Genomic DNA, 16377 nt, shown 5'->3' on the forward strand with positions numbered 1-16377 from the left:
ATCCACAGTGAATTATTTTATACTATTCAGAAAATTTTAAAAATTCTCCTAAGTAAAGACTTTATTGATAAGCCAATGTGAAATTTCATCATAGAGTTGAGACCCTGATTAATTACTCAGGAGAAAAAGAAATGATAATATTATATCATGTCTTGTATAGATGCCAAACTGAAGTGAGCGCCCACCCTGGCATACCGTGCTCCTTGGGAAATTTCTCGTTTTCCATTTTCTGGTGTTTGAGGTTAAGATTCCCAGTCATTCCTTGTATACAGGTCTTTGTCCTGTCATTATTTGGTTATCTCTACAAAGTGAAATTGTTATGTTCTTCCTTTGCTTTCCTTGTCATATCAACCTTGGATTTTTCCAGTGGCATGTTTGTGAATTATTCTGACTCTTAGAAGTTTCTTTTTTCTTCTTGCTGCTCTTGTATATCTTGCTGACACCAGTGGGGACAGAGAAAGGACAGATGGTGAACTGGAGGTGAGGTGTCCTTTCTCCGTGTTGGAGCTGAAGTGTAGGGTTGCCTGGGAGATGCAACTGATGCTGCTGTTTAAAAAAGGCTTCCTGGAGATGGGAGATGGTGATGGTTGCATGACAACATGAATATACCTAATGCTACTTAGTTAAAACAGTAAATTTTATGTTATGTATTATATATTTTACCACAATTTACAAAAAAGGTTTCCAAGTTTCCTCTGAGTTCTATACTGGCTGACAGTTTTTTAAGACTCATTACAGTTTTTTCATCTTGGCCTCGTGGCTAACCTACTTTGGGGCCCACAGAGTGTGGAGACCTCAGAGTTCGTCATCCTCCAGAGTGACGGTAGGTGGCAGTTCGCACTGGACTTTCTCTGATGGAAAAGGCGCTGATGCAGTCATGATGTGGGCCGTGGCCTCATGGGAGAGTTTCTTCATTTAACGATGGCTGTTAATGAGCCTTCCCCAGGCACTCTCGGGTTGGCCAGCTTGTTGGTGAAGAAACCCAGCATGGGGTCTGGCCTGGTGGAGCTTATTTAGTGGGGAAGACGGGAAACAAGAAATTCAATGAATAATTTGTATACTTAAGCGTTGTGATAGATGCTGTGAAACAAATGATTGGGAAGTAATGATCTAGAACAGCACTGTCCAATGCAAATATACTTTGAGCCACATATGTTAAGTTTACATTTTCCAGTAGTCATATTTAAAAAAGATAAAAAGAAAAAAGTAAAATTAATAATTTATTTAATCCTAATATACCTAAAATATTGCCATTTCAGTGTTATTAATATAAAAAATTCTCACAGCATGAAAGAAATAGAAAATATCGAAGTCTTTGACATTGGATGTATATCTTACACATGTAGCATATGTAGTTCAGAGTAGCCATATTTTGAGTGCTCAGTAGCCACTTGTGGCCACTGTCCTGGACAGCACAAGTAGAGGGCTGCGTGTATATCAGAGAGAATGAGTGCGTGTGCGTGCGTGTGCGAGAGAGACAGGCAAACAAAAACAGGGAGAGAAAGTTGTGCGGGAGTTAGCGGGGGCTCATAATTAGGTGGTGTGGATAAAGAAAGCCTCCCTTTATCTCCTTTTTGTCTTTTTCTCTCCTTGAATTTGTTAGGCCCATGAAATTTAGAGGATGATCCTGGTCCTGACTTCGGCTACCGAGAAACTTAATAGTCTATTCCACTGTAATTATCCTCTTATGCAGTTCTGTCTGTATTATTTATTTTTGTTATTCTTAAATGAAATTGTGAAAATAAGTAATAAAAAAAGAGTTGATGATCTCTGCTTGCCCCGGCTCCAGTTTCCACCCTCCAATTTCATGATGTTCACCTGCTAGTCGGGGCTCCTTCCACACCTCTTTTGTGTCCCTACGGAACTAGACACATTTACAGGGGGTTGGTTTGGTTTTCACAAAATTGAGCACATATAATGTGTTTATCGCTCTACATCATGCTTTTCTCATTCTACAGTGAATATCCTTCCAGGTCAGAGCTATGAATCCAACTTGTTGAAGTGAAATGAAATATAGAGAGAAACCTCTAAATTTAAAACATTTTCGGGAGGGTGGGGGAGGAAGAGCAATATACGTAATCTAAACTTTTGTACCCCCACAATATGCTGAAATAAGAATTAAAATAAAAACAACATTTTGTTTGGGAAACAAAAATTGCAATTTGGGGCATACATACAGACTGGGGTCATCTTCGGTATGTCTGAAAAACAAAGAAAAAGTTGGAGGTGTTATAGAAAGGAGAAATGTATTTTGTCTTGAAAGGAAGTTCATTGGCACAGTAAAGTTTTGGAGAGCTGGCAAGCAGTGATTGGTGAGTGCCAGTGGTGGGTAAAACTAGTCTTAGAGTCACAGCAGGTTGTGTATTAGATAAAACTGGTTTCAGATTACAACAGACAGTTTCCACAGCCAGGCTTGCAGGGAACTGCATTCCTGGAGCAGTGTTCTGTGCCCAGAGTGCTTTTTCCCCTCGCACCTCAGCTCTGATTTGGTTGAGTATGACACGAATGACCCAGTTTGCGGGATGAACTTTCACAAACTCATTTAAACATTTTCTACTTAACAGTCTATAATATGGAAGAACTGTAGCGTCTTCAGCTATTCTACTGTCAACAGACTGTGTCGCATGGATGTGGGGAATTAAAATGGCACTTGGTTGTTTCAGGCTTGAAAAATGCACCTTGTCCCTTCTTGTTGTGAAAGAGCTGGTGGCCTGACTGGCTCTTAGTGGGACTTTTCAGATGATGGGTGGGCTTTGAGGGGCCACAGGGAATGCCAGGTCAGAATGTGTTTGCGGGCTTGGTACCTGCCATGCACTGGAGGGCTCGTTTACTGGGATCTTCTGCTTTCAACACACCTGTCTGAGGACTTATCAGAGCAATCATTCTTGTAGTTGAAACTGAGACCCCCCCCCAAAAGCACCTTGTAACAATGCATTACTTTTTTGATGTCTTCTTTAAGAACTAGGCCACAGCAGTGTTGTATTTTCAGTACTGATTATTTCTGTACAGTAAGGACTCAATGCCATCAATAGGTTCTTGGAAACTGTGACCTTAGTGGAAATGAAATATAGCGAAACCAGTTTTACCATAGGCTAATTGATATAAACAAGAGTTAAGTTCCTACAACATATTTCTGCTCAGAAAAACATCAGCAAACTTTTAAAGAAAGACCAAAACACTTCTAATATTAAACATTGAAATAACTGTAAGCCATACGTATATTTAAGAAAGATTAATAAAAACCAGTCAGATCATTATTTACCCAGTTACGCCAGTTCAGGGTTGCAGGTGGCTGCAGCCTGTCCCAGCAGCTCAGGGCACAGGCGGGAACCCACCCTGGACAGGACGCCACCCCATTGCAGGGCCCACTCACACACACCCCCACATCACTCATGCTGGGACAGCGTGGACACAGCAGTTAACCTAACGTGCACATCTTTGGGATGTGGGAGGAAACCTGAGCACCTGGACAAAACCCACACAGACGTGGGGAGAACATGCAAACTGCATGCAGATAGCGGCCCTTGCCTGGAAGCTATTTTTTTTCTCATCAGTGTTATAACTAAATAATATTGAAGAAAATGACCTTGAGGACCTGGTGTACAAAGTCTTGAGACTTTGTCATGGAAATCCACATACCACACTCATGCTATCATACTCAAGTAGGAAAACAGCTTAAAATATTGGTAACTAGCTTCCTCTGACTCATGATAAGCTCTTTCTGGATTTGGTGTGTATGGGTTTCGTTAGCACTTTTGAATTCTTGGTGATCCTTTGTGTCTTCCTTTATCAAAAATACTTTTAAATGTATGAAGTATTTTATTAATGCTCTGGGTTCAGTTTCTAGCTGGTTGCTTTTAATATTTGAGTACCCACTACTAAATCTAAGCAGCAGGGGACCTGATGTTTCTTACAAAGCCTGATGAATCTTAGCCTGCATCTTCTCTTACAAAATGGAGTGGCGAGATGAGCAATAATGCCATCTTCTGGGTTTGATCAATGGGTACAGTCAATGGGAATTATTCAGGCAGTCTCTTTCCAAACACCTGGACGCTGAATTTTTTACAGTACAATGTTATGTTTGTGTGTATAGGTCACTGACTATGTGTAACCCTTTGAAATGACAAGCAAACCAATATCAACGTGCTGCTTTCACTGTTCCCCGTTGTCATAGCAGTCTGGCAATTTACCATCATTTGTGGTCTGGTGGCCTACATCTTAAGAATGCATTTGATGAGGTACCTGTTGCTTTGCCAATTACTCCCTAATGGACCTGCAGAATCCTAGCTTTTATATAGGCTTAAAGAAATTCTTTTAGTCTGAGATTCCTTTGTGTGTTTATTCGTGATTCAATTAAGGTATTAAGAATAGTGTTTTAGAGCTCCCACAACTCAATAGTAAAAAAACCAAATAACCTGAATTTTTAAATGGGCAAAGGACCAGAATAGACATTTCTCCAAAGAAGATATAAAAATGACCCACAGGTATGTGAGAGGGTACTTATTGACATCACTCATCATCAGGGAGTTGCAAATCAAAACCACAGTGAGCTATCACCTCACACCTGTTAGGATGGCTACTATCAAAAAGATAAGAGATAAATGCTGGTGAGGATGTGGAGAGAAGGGAACCCTTGCACGGTGCTGGTGGGATGGAAAACAGTATGGAGGTTCCTCAAAAATTAAAAATAGAACTATCATATAATTCAGCAATCCCACTACTGGGTATATATCCAAAGGAAATGAAATGAGTATGTTGAAGAAATACTGTCACTTCCATGTTCTTTGCAGCATTTTTCACAATAGCCAGATGTGGAAAGAACCTAAGTGTCCATCAACAGATGAACAGATAGAGGGGGAAAAAAGTGGTGTATATTCATAATGGAATATTATTCACCCTTAAAAAGAAGGTGATCCTGCATTTGCAACAACGTGGCTGAGCCCAGAGGACATTATGCTAAGTGAAGTAAGCCAGACACGGAAAGAAAAATACTGCATGATCTCACTTATATGTGAAATAAAAAAGAAAAAAATCCATAGAAACAGAGAGTAGAACAGTGGTTTGGGGGCCAGAGAGATGGGAAGATGTAGGACAAAGGGTACAAAGTTGCAGTTATGTAGGATGAGCAAATGTAGAGATTGAATGTACAACATAAGGACTATAGTTAATAATACTGTATACTGGAGATTTGCTAGGACAGTAGATGTTAGGTACTCCTGCCACACAAAAAAAGAAAGGGTAACTGTGAGGTAATATGTTAATTTGCTTGATTGTAGCAATCACTTCGCTAAGTATGTGTATATCAAAGCAACATGTTGTATACCTTAAATACCCACAATAAAAAATTAAAATTTCAAAAGTATAGTGTTTTATGAAAACATACTGGTGGTTGCCAAGGGCTGGGGGGACAGGGAAATGGGGAGTAACTGCTTAATAGATATGAAGTTTCCTTTTGGGGTGAAGATGTTTGAGAACTAGATGGAATTGAGGGTTACACAACATTATGAATGTACAAAATGCTACTGAATTGTCCACTTTAAAATGGTTAGTTTTGTGTTATGAGAATTTGACTTCAAATTAAAAAAAAATACTTTAATGTATGTGGTCTCCTGAGCCTGGATATGTGTTTTCTTTCTTTCCTTTTTTTTTTTTTTTTAAGTTTCAGAAACATGAATTGGTTTAATTAGAAGGTGACAGAAATCTAAATTTTAAAAGCCCTAAAATAAAAGTTTCAACTTGTTCCACAGATTAGAAATGATACGTACAGAAGCTATGGGCTGAAAATATTTAAAAGGTTGAATTCCTGTTCCTTACCTATATAACAAAAAGCCCCACATTGAAAAGCGATTGATTTTAGTGTTTTGCTAAAATTGGATCTGCTGCAAAGCCCAGGCAGATTGATGTTATAGCAATAGCAGTCTTGAAGGAACTTTAAAAAAAAAAGAGAGAAGATTTGGTTGAGGAGTGTCACGGGGAGCTTCACCTGTGAGGGAAATTACCCGAGGGCGCTGTTGTCTCTCATGTTGCAGTCCTTCGCATTGACAGATCCATTAGCGGATGTAATTAGAAAAGCAAAGTCGGACTCTGAATAATTAGGTTAAAGTCACAAATGATTGCTGGTCAAAATAATAGAAGCTGTTGCTGTTCAGCCTATTTCCTGCTTTATAGAGTAGATTGTAACGTGCAGTCGCTGTGTGCAGTGGTTTCTTTCTTGTGTTGGAGGCTGGTACTTTCCCAGTAATAAAGTTTGAAATAGCAAAGACATGGCTTTGGCTCTTCTGCAGATGTCTTAAGGGCTTCGTTTCCAGGGAATAGATAAGGCTGCAGAATGTTTTTGCTAAACAGAACATAGTCATAGCAAAAACCAAATTTACTTTATCCCAGGAGTGTTAAGAAATGTGTGGTTTTGTGGATTATGTTTTCCCCCTGCTTTCATAACTTTCTTTTTTTTTTTTACTCTTGGAATAATGGCTTATTTATTTACATGGAGTTATTTTCTGAGAGAAAAACAAAACATTTATTTCAAAAACCTTTGGACTCCAATGCCACTCAAAATACCTTTTCACAATAGTTTCTATATTTTGATTTTAGAAAAGCCTGTTATGAGTCAGGAGAAAAAAATAAGATTTCCAAAAGGTTTAAAATATAATCATGTGGTTCTAAACTCTTTGTTCATCTTAATGCTAATATAGAAAAGGGAGGAATTAGGAAATAGAGGCCATTGTCAAATACCTGCGGATGTGTCCCTGAAGCCTTTGATGGAAATCGGGGTGATGTGGGAATGAGCGGAGCCGCAGGCTGGTCAGTACTAACGCCTGTTGCCCAGTGCCGAGGTCGGGGTGGGAAGGCGTGTGGGGTGTTTATCCCCCACGTTTATCAAAGGCCCCACCTGGACTCCAAAGCCTGACGGGTCTTGACTTTGGCCTTACAGGGTTGAAAATAAAATTACAGTAATTTGCCTGCTTAAAAGATGAGGAGAATTAACATTTCTGACTTCTTGAAAGTAAGAATTAGAAGTTCTGGCACCATTGGACCCACATGCCCCTTGGCAGCATCTAGGCTAGAAGGACAAAGCACTGCCCCCTTGGGTGGGGTCGGGCCTCAGTGTTCATGGCTCTTTCCCTGGCTTGCGTTTACTTTATCTACCTGGCCGCCCCGGGCCCCGGTTCCTGGCCTTGGGGTCAGCACCAGACCTTCTGACACGTCAGGAGGTGAGACGCAGCCCCTGCCAGCTGGGGAGGAGCCCCAGAGAACTGTCCTGTGCACTTTGTCCTGTGACAAAACCCCATGTGGGGTGAACATGCCGCATTGTGGGAGCACTGTGGGAGCACAGGCTGAATGAGGTTTGCGGTCTGACCATTTTGGATAAAGACGAGGGAACGTGACAGCTTAGAAAGTGGAGAGAAAAGTGTGATCAGCCCTCACTCTGAGCAGGCTGGCTATTTCCTCTCTCTGGGTAGCAATGGCTAAGACAGCCCCATCAGTGTCTCTCGGTGAGGTGACTTATGTGGTTCAGCCCTAAAGTGGAGTCCTGGTCAAAGGCCAGGAGGCCAGAGTGACTTCAGCATAACTCACACCATGTCCTTGTAGCTGTCCTTTAGGATGAAGGGGACCTATTGTCCCCAGCGATCTTCCTTAAAGCATCCCTTTTCTCCCACCATCGTGCAGGCATCTCTTCCCTAGAACTCCCCTGGAAGGCGCTCCATGTTTCTGGGGGTAGTTAGAACAGCGCAATCCCCCACCTAGTGCCTGGGTGGCGGAAGGCTGGGATCTCAGGCAGCAGATGTCTTCTTGCTTCTCCTTCCTCCTCTACCCATCCCCATGTGTGGTTAGTCCTTATTCCCACGTGGGCTGTGGTCTCAGGTAACTCTTTCAGTTCACATTGAAAACACTTACTGTATTATCTGCTGTCACTTTTTAGTTAGAAACTGGTACCTTAGTCTCCAAATTGAAATAACAAAATGACTGCCTTCTAAAGTTTGAAGCTCCTTTTGCAACTGCCTGTTCAGAGTCCTCATTTTATAAATGAGGGACCCAAGAGATGGGGAGGAACTTATATGGCTCGCCCAAGGTTATGTAATTTGTAAACGAAATCAAGCAACTATTTACAAAACAAAATAGTAGAGAGGTTACGCTGGTGGGTAGGGTGAGAAACAGGCTACAATTGGTATGTCCATCCAAACAGATAAATCATCCCTTTGTTTATTTTTCCAGTAATAACATTAGGGGATTGGTCACAGATTTTTTTTTTGGTTTTGTATTTTTAAGGTTAAGATTCAAATAGAATCATGAAATTAAGGCCTTTAATCATATTTACAATAGGAGCCTGTTTTTTTTTTATTGCTTTGAGATTGTTGAGATTCATTTTTATTTGTTTTTTAACCATGAAGCTAAACTTACTTTGACAGCATGCATACCAAAAATTAAAGCCATAAAATTGCTTAGTTTTGACAGGAGATACATCTTTAGATTTTAAGATAAAAATTTAAAAGATAGTATGTTTTATTCAGGAAGCATTCAACTATGAAGCAGTTGATTTGTATTTCTCGTGTACTGATTTGGAGTGTGGAGGTTAAGGGGTGTGGGTGGTGATGGAGAACAGTCTAGTGGCCCTAGCACCATAGTGTCATTACCATCCCCAGATGACCAGTCCCCCTGGCCAGGCACCTGTCCACCATTGCCAGAGCCGCTGACGGTACTGGCTTTGGGCCCTGTGGATCACACACACATCAGCGCATTTCATCCTCACGAGCGCTCTATGACGGATGACAGGCTGCTGTGTTATCTCCACTTTGCACCAGGAAACTCGGTGCTCACATGCCTGAGGCTAACAGCTAGTGAGGAGCACAGCTGGTATTAGAATCCTGTCTTCTAAACACATGGACTGCTTTTATTTTTTATTATAGTATGATGCATAAAAGGAAACATTTTATATAAATTATCAAAATCTTAGTAAAGGCTTATTTTATTATAGCAGGAAGAGTTTGAAAAATTTAACAATATTGAACTGTAGAGGCTGGCTGAGTTTGAGGGCTCATATTTGATGACTCGCAGATGATCTTTATATACAGTTTGATCAAAGAAGAAGAGATCTTGGTGCTGCATAGTATTTTTAGGTTTGATCGATAACATGCAATTGCCCTCCTACCAAAAGTCCATTCAGTTTTTCAAATAAAACAAGCATTGTGTCTGCCGCATGTGGTTTCACCCTTTTGGTTCAGTAGCTCCGTAGTCTCTTGACAGCAGAGGAAGTCTGCGCCTGCTTCTGGTTTCTATAAAGCCCACACCTAGCGACTGCAGGGCCTGGGACTAGAGTACCAAGGGAGACCTAGGGCCCGAATTAGGGTGAGGGGAGTGAGGTGAGTGAGGCAACATTTTAAATAAAGACAGGCACAGTAACAGTGCTGCTGAGTGAGCCATATTAGAGCTTGAAGTGAAAGGAAAAATCAATAATACTGATCTTAGTTTTATTTAAAAAAATGTGATGCTATATTCATCATGAGTTTTTTGCATTAATTTTTATTTTTTAACATACTGCATTAAATATTTATCCTGGTCACTGAGTTTTTAATGCTCCCTTAAATTCTGCACCTGTGGTTAGTGTCTCCTTACTTCCTTCACCCTAGTCTCACCCCTGTCTTGGGCCCCGGGGTGTGCACATGGAGGCACCGTCTACCCTTGCTGCAGACCGGGGAGAAGCCTGAGCAGCTTCAAGAGGGGGCCCGGGGCTGGCAGGGCAGGGAGTTCCAGGGCCTGGGCTGTGTGAGGTTGGGTGTGGGTCCCAGGTGGGCACATGTGCTTGGATCAGTTCCCTTGCCTGTGGAGAGGACAGTGGTTGGAGGAGGCTGAAGCAAAGCTCTGCAGAGCTGGTGAATCTCCGGGAGGGCTTGTGTGGAGACACAGATGGCTCAGATTCTGACTTCATAAGTCTAGGGTGGGGCCCAAGATTCTCCATTTCTAACAAGTTCCCAGGTGGTGCTGCTGCTGGACCATGGCGCTGGACCAGAACCCTTGCTCTGAAGCTCAGGGTGCAGGGTTGGGATCCTTCTAGCCTGGGTCTGAGGAGGTGCTGTGAGACCCCTTGACAGGTTTCCGTGCATGGGGAACTCGGAGGGGCTCAGCATTCTTTACTAGACTTGACTTTGGATTTGTTTATCTAGCAGCATATGCAGAGTGAACCCTTCAAGGGAAAGAGTGCATATTTTCTGCTCTCCTGGCCAGTCTTTTGTCACCGTTATTAATGGCGCTTTCTCCAGGATGCTGAATGCTTTAGAGTGAATCATTGCTATAGATTTTTTTTTCCTGTAAATTTCTTGCGTGATGTATGGAAATGAGAGCTACAGTTCTGATGTTATGTGGTATTTATTGTTAAGTACCCCTAGATTTTGTTTATAAATTTGTTTTTAAAAACAACAAATTATTTTTTTAAAAAATACATTAAGAACTTTTAAATATATATACAGAAGAAAATAAAAATGTGTCATAAATCCTCCATCTAAACAATCCCTGTTGAAGGCAATAGTATTGAAAGTATAAAATAAGGACAACCTTTCCACCCTTTCCTTCCTAGTCCCTCTCTTCAGTTTTAATGTTTTTGTGATTTCTTCCAGAAAAAATATTTTTATTTATGTCTATGTCTGTCCATCCTTCTAACTTTTTTTAAATGCAAGAGTGACCATACCATTAACACTGTTAGGCACTTTTTTTTTTTTTTTAACTTAGCAATGTATCTTGGACAGATTTCTTTATCAGCACTTAACAGATTTACCTTAATCTTCTTAATGGTTCATAGGAGTCATCACTGGGGTGTCCCAGTGTTTAGTCCTCCAGTGAAGAACTCTTTGGTTTCAAGAACAACCTTTTAGTAAATACCTTTGTCCATATATCTTGAAAGACTGTTATGAGTCCATCCACCAGAATAATACCAGTAGCAAGCTTGCTAGACGAAGGGTGTGTGCATTTTTACGATTGAAGACAAACACCCCTGTCCTCCAGAAAGGTTCACTGCTAACAACTGTGACGCCTGTTTCCCCAACACCCTTGCCCACAAATGGATATTATAGAAGTAAAAAAAGAAAATCTGTTATTCTCATAGTGGCAAAATATAAAATAACTAGGAATAAACTTAATAAATTTGTAATATCTGTGTGAAGAAAACTTTAATATGCTCCCAAGGGACCCAAAAGAAGACTTGAATAAATCAAAGTTATGCCATGTTTTTCTTGGAGGTGAATTTGCAGCATGGTGAAAATATTCTCCCTCAGTTAAGCCATAATTTAAACATGATCCAATAAAAATACCAACACAATTTTTGGGAGAAGGGGAAATTCGATGAGCTGATTTTTGAGGATCATTTAGAAAAACAAATTAGGAAGATTCAGAAAATAGACAGGAATATAGGAAGATTCAGGAAATAGCCTAACCCTCTGTTAAAGCATAATATGACTAAAATTGTTCAAAGTAGTGTGTAAGGTTAATGGGTCACAGTCATAAACTTAAATATATTCAGGAATGGAATATATGATAAAGATGACATCTGAAATCAATGAGGAAAAATGGATAAACTTCTACACGGGGGAAATGTTGAATTCATCTTACATACTTTACATGGGATAAATTCCAAATAGATGAAAGATTTACATGCAAAAAATGAAATAAGTATTACAAGAAGTCACAGAATTGTTTTTATAATCCCAGATCTTGCTGCCGTGACATATAACTTAGAAGCCACTGAAAGCGAGATCGATAAATTCAACTTCATATCAAAAATTCTTCATGGCAAAACCCACCTTATGCAAAGTCAAAAGGCAAACAAATTGAGGGAAGATATTTGCAACTGGTATCACAAATAAGAACTGAATTTCCTAATATATAAAGAGTTTTTACAAACCAATAGAAAAAAGGACTAGTAACCCAATAGAAAACTACACAAAGATTACACACAGTTCACAGAAAAGGAAACATAGTGTTAAATATGAAATGCTTAATAAGAAAAGATACAAATTGCATAATAAGAGAAATAGAAATTACCACAGGGATCATTTTTTTTAACCATGAAAATAGCCTGGGCATGGGAAAAGAAACACCTTTATATGTCACTAATGGCAGGTAAATTGGTTCTGTTTATTTGAAAAATTACAATGCATGTATCTTTAACCCAGCAATTCCACACCTAGGAATTTATTTTTTATATATACTATATGTGCACATGTGAAATACATGTAGGAATGATATTTTTCATTAAAGCATTACTTATAAAAGCAAAAGTTTGCATAATCTATGGTACATCACAAAATGGATCTGTGTAAAAGCATGAGGAAGAGCTCTGTGTGCTGCTATGGAATGTTCTCTAAGAAAAGTATACTGTTAATTGATAAAAATTGATAAAAAGCCAGGTGTATAATCTTACACTGCCATTTGTGTAAAACGGGAGGGAGATGTATTGGCCTCTTTACTTGAGTATGAATTCAGTGATTTTTAACACGTATACAAAAAAATAAATAATGTTGGTTTCCTCTACGGGAAAAAAACTAGGAGGTGGGGGCTAGGGCTGGGATGTAGATTTTTCACTGAGTATACATTTGTACCTTTTTTTCTTTTTAACCTTTTTTACCCTTCTTAAAAATAAGTAAATTTAAAATCCAAATTTTAAAATAATTCAATATGTAAAAAATTACCTTTCTTGATTTGTGTAGTTCTAATGTTAAGTTAATGTGAGTGTCTTTTCAAATATTGATTAGCCTTTTACCTTTTTAAGGCAATTTTCTGTTCATATATTTTGTCTATTTTTCCATTTTTGTGGGGGGAGGGAGTGGCTTCTTTGCAAATTGAGGAAATTAGCTCTTTGTCTTAAGTGTCACAGAAATTTTGTTCCAGTTTGTCTTTTGACTTTGTTTATGCTGCTTTTTGCCACCTGGCATTTTTATATCATATTTGCATGTGGTTCTTTTCTTCTTTCCCTCCTCTCCCATCTCCTCCCCTCCCCTTCCCTTTTTTTTTCTTTCTTTCTTTTTTTTTTTTTTTTTTTTTGAGGGGAGTGGAAATGACTTTTTGATTGTGGTCACTGAGAAGACTGACTCTAGATTTAAGACATCCAATTATTAACACCCTTGGATGAGTTGGAAAATGACAGTCTGCTTATAAAGGCTCTTTGGAGACAGTAAAGATGGGAACAAATACATACTTAGCAAGAGATGACCTAGAGGCCCCTCCCCTAGGGCAAACGAGAGGGACCTGGGTGGGGCTCGAGGGTGGTTTTGGTGGGTCTCTGATGAGCCTCTTCTCTCTCCACTGCAGCGGAGCTCCCACGGTCCTCAGCGGTGAGGCTGGCCTCCCTGCGTGACCTGCCCGCCCAGCTCCTGGAGCTGTACCAGCAGGGCTTTGCGCTGGCGGCCCTGCACCCCTTCGTGCAGCCCACTTACCAACAGGAGAAGACGCCCCTCGAGCACATCTTTAGGGCCATCCTGATCAAGAAAACCGACAGGTAAGGCCTCCGTGGATGAATGGTTAACGTCATGCAGTGGCTAAGGTGTGTTGGATGGAGGATGGGGCAGGGGTTGAAATTTGCATGCTGTTCCCAGGGCCTCTGGCCTCTGACAGCTATAGCAAAAAGTTAGACAACCAAAGAGAAGCTTCCTAGTGTCTCTCGATGAAAAGCAAATGCCGTGTCCATCTACAAGTAGAGAGTTCTATTTTACATCCTTTCTCTTCTTTAGTTTATTGGATTAAACTCAGCTGGAAAAACACCTCCTCGGAAGAAATGTACTCCCAGAATGATGCAGCTAGTAAAAGTATACTTTTAACCTAAAAAGCATGGCTGGAAAGCACAGTAATTTTCTTAAACATTGTATACAAACTTAATGTCTTTTCCCAAATTCTAGAAACGCTTTAAAATTACGAACCCACCGTAAGTTCTGTCAGTCAGAAAACCCCATCTGAATCAAATGCTATAAATTGGTTTGGTCTTGATAAAGATTTTTGAGGCTTACCCAGTTGAATGCTTGCTACTGTGTTTCTATTGGGCCTAATTAGGAAAAGAGAGGTGGTGTTGGTCTTTCAAAAGAAACATTATTATTATTATTATTATTAAGACGACAGGGTTTCACTCTGTTGCTCAGGCTAGAGTGCGGTGGCATCATCATAGCTCACTGCAACCTCCAACTCCTGGGCTCAAGTGATCCTCCTGCCTCAGCCTCCCTAGCTCCCCAGTAGCGGGGACTACATGTGCGCCACTACGCCCGGCTGATCTTTCTATTTTTTTGCAGAGGTGGGGTCTTGCCCTTGCTCAGGCTGGTCTCAAACTCCTGACGTCCCAAAGTGCTAGGATTATAGGTGTGAGCCACCACACCCAGCCTGAAGCAGTATAATTAAAAAAAATTTTTTTTTAAACATTGAGAATGGGATGGAGAGTGCAATATGTTTTTGCTGCTTTCATAAAAATAAAAATAAACATTAAAATGAAGTCTGGGAAAGGAAATCCGATTTGTCCTTTGGCCAACTATCGTAGAAGGAATAACAACATGTGCCACATTTGGAAGGGAGGAAAAGAGTGCAGGGCGACTGCTCCTCTTCCTCTTTTTAGCAGTCACTTTGCAGGAAGACAGAGTATTAGGCTGGTGTGCTCACAAGGGACAGCTGTGAGTCATGAGGTTGCGTGACTAAGACTGACTTTTCTTCCCTCTACTTCTTCGTGGTTGGTCAAACGCTGGGGCTCTTAGTCTGCGTCAACACGCATTAGAATTTGAAGTGAGAGGTGATGCGTGTCTTTGCTCAAGTCCAGAATTAACGTGGTTTTGGTAGGGGTGAAACTTTCTCAGTGTCTGCCTTTTATGCATATTGTTCCTCATGTTGATTGGCTGCGGGTCAGTATGTGGGTCCATCCCAAGAGGAAACCATTCTGGGGATGTGGTGGTTTTAAGTTACACTTGACACATGGGATATATGTAATGATGGTAGCTCACATTAATTGAGCACTCACTGCATGCCAGGCTTTGTACACAGTGCCAATGATAAGTATCATTTTATCCTTGTTATCAACCTGTGAAATAAGTGTGATTTTTATTTCCACTGTAAAGGTGAGGAAACTGAGGCACAGACATTGAGTTGTCAAGGTCGCACAGATGGCAGCGAGCAGAGCTTTGACTTGCTCTCAGGAAGGCTGACTCCATTACTTGTATTTTTAACCCTGGCATGAAGCACTTGCTGTGTTCTGTAACCACAGTTCTTTGGAGAACCCCTTTATGAAAAAAAGTGGAGGAGAGGGTATCTTTGATCTTAGTTGAGGTAGTACTTCCACTGCTCAGCCTTTCCACATTTTACCTCCCAGCAGTCTTCAAATAACTCAGAATTCCAAAAAGAAAACAAAATAAAACTGATTTACCATGTTCTGTATAAATGACATGAGGCATCCACCGGGCTCCGTGCTTCTATTCCGCAGATTGTTCTTTTGGCCTAAGTGTTTAGAGGAGACCAGGCCACTTGGGTCAGATCACAGAGTATCTGAGCACACGGCTTGACATGAACTTGACTCAAAAAGTGAAGATATGTCTTTTTTCTCGCCTGCTGTGGAACAACACTTCTCAAACTGTAATGTATCTGTGAATCCTGCAGAGATGTTGTTAAAGAGCAGAGTCTGATTTGGCAGGCCTGGGACTGGCATTTTTAACATGTTCCTGCCCGAGGCAGACACTACTGTTTCCTGGACCACACTCTGAGTAACAAGGGTGTAGAGGACCTAATTCTTGTCTGGCTTCATGCCTGGCACTCAGCATGTTGGAGATTGCCACTTTACTCCCAGGGAGAGCTTCTCTCGCCAGGAATGGTGAGGAATAACACAGGACTCCTGGGTGGAAGGCCTGTGTTCTAGGCTGAATTGGCTACTAGGAAGTGCAGCTGGGAGTGGTGGGAACATCCCTGGATTTTCTAGTTGGCACAGCGAAGGGTTGGGACTACCTGACTACATGATTTGCAACTCTGTAAGTTACCTGATGGGATGAGATGGGTGAGGAAGCTCTTCTTCAGGAATAAGAACCTCCGCTTTGGGGACTAGACCATTCCAAGCCAGCAGTGGAGCAGGGGGTTCTTTACTTTTACTTTGGACAGTGCATGAGTGAATGAACCTATTTTTCAGAAGAGAAAAAATGAGTAAAGCTATTGACAAGCGTGAGACAGTGGCATGCAGGAGGGTTTTCAAGAAAGGGAAGGTGGCAGTCCCCTTGGGATTGAGTTCACTCTGGTCTAGAGTGCATGAGCTCCCCGCCTGGTGTCTTTAATGAACGTCCCAACTCTTTGACAAGCAGACACAGAGAAATTCCTCACTTAACTTTGTGTTGGTTCTTTGCAACTGCCTTTTTTTTTTTTTTTGTAAAGAAAGCAGCA

General features: G+C 40.8%; 1 protein-coding gene across 1 annotated transcript in view; it reads left to right on the forward strand.

Annotated features, from left to right (window-relative positions):
- Nucleotides 1–16377, forward strand: part of RFTN1 (raftlin, lipid raft linker 1) — a 204300-nt gene that overhangs the window by 66219 nt on the left and 121704 nt on the right. The window contains exon 3 of the mRNA XM_045538264.1: nt 13297–13483. Coding sequence (XP_045394220.1) covers nt 13297–13483 — 187 coding nt within the window. The remainder of the gene's footprint in view (nt 1–13296; nt 13484–16377) is intronic.

The sequence above is a fragment of the Lemur catta genome, chromosome 1, assembly GCF_020740605.2.
Source record: "Lemur catta isolate mLemCat1 chromosome 1, mLemCat1.pri, whole genome shotgun sequence".
In the NCBI taxonomy this organism is placed as follows: domain Eukaryota; kingdom Metazoa; phylum Chordata; class Mammalia; order Primates; family Lemuridae; genus Lemur; species Lemur catta.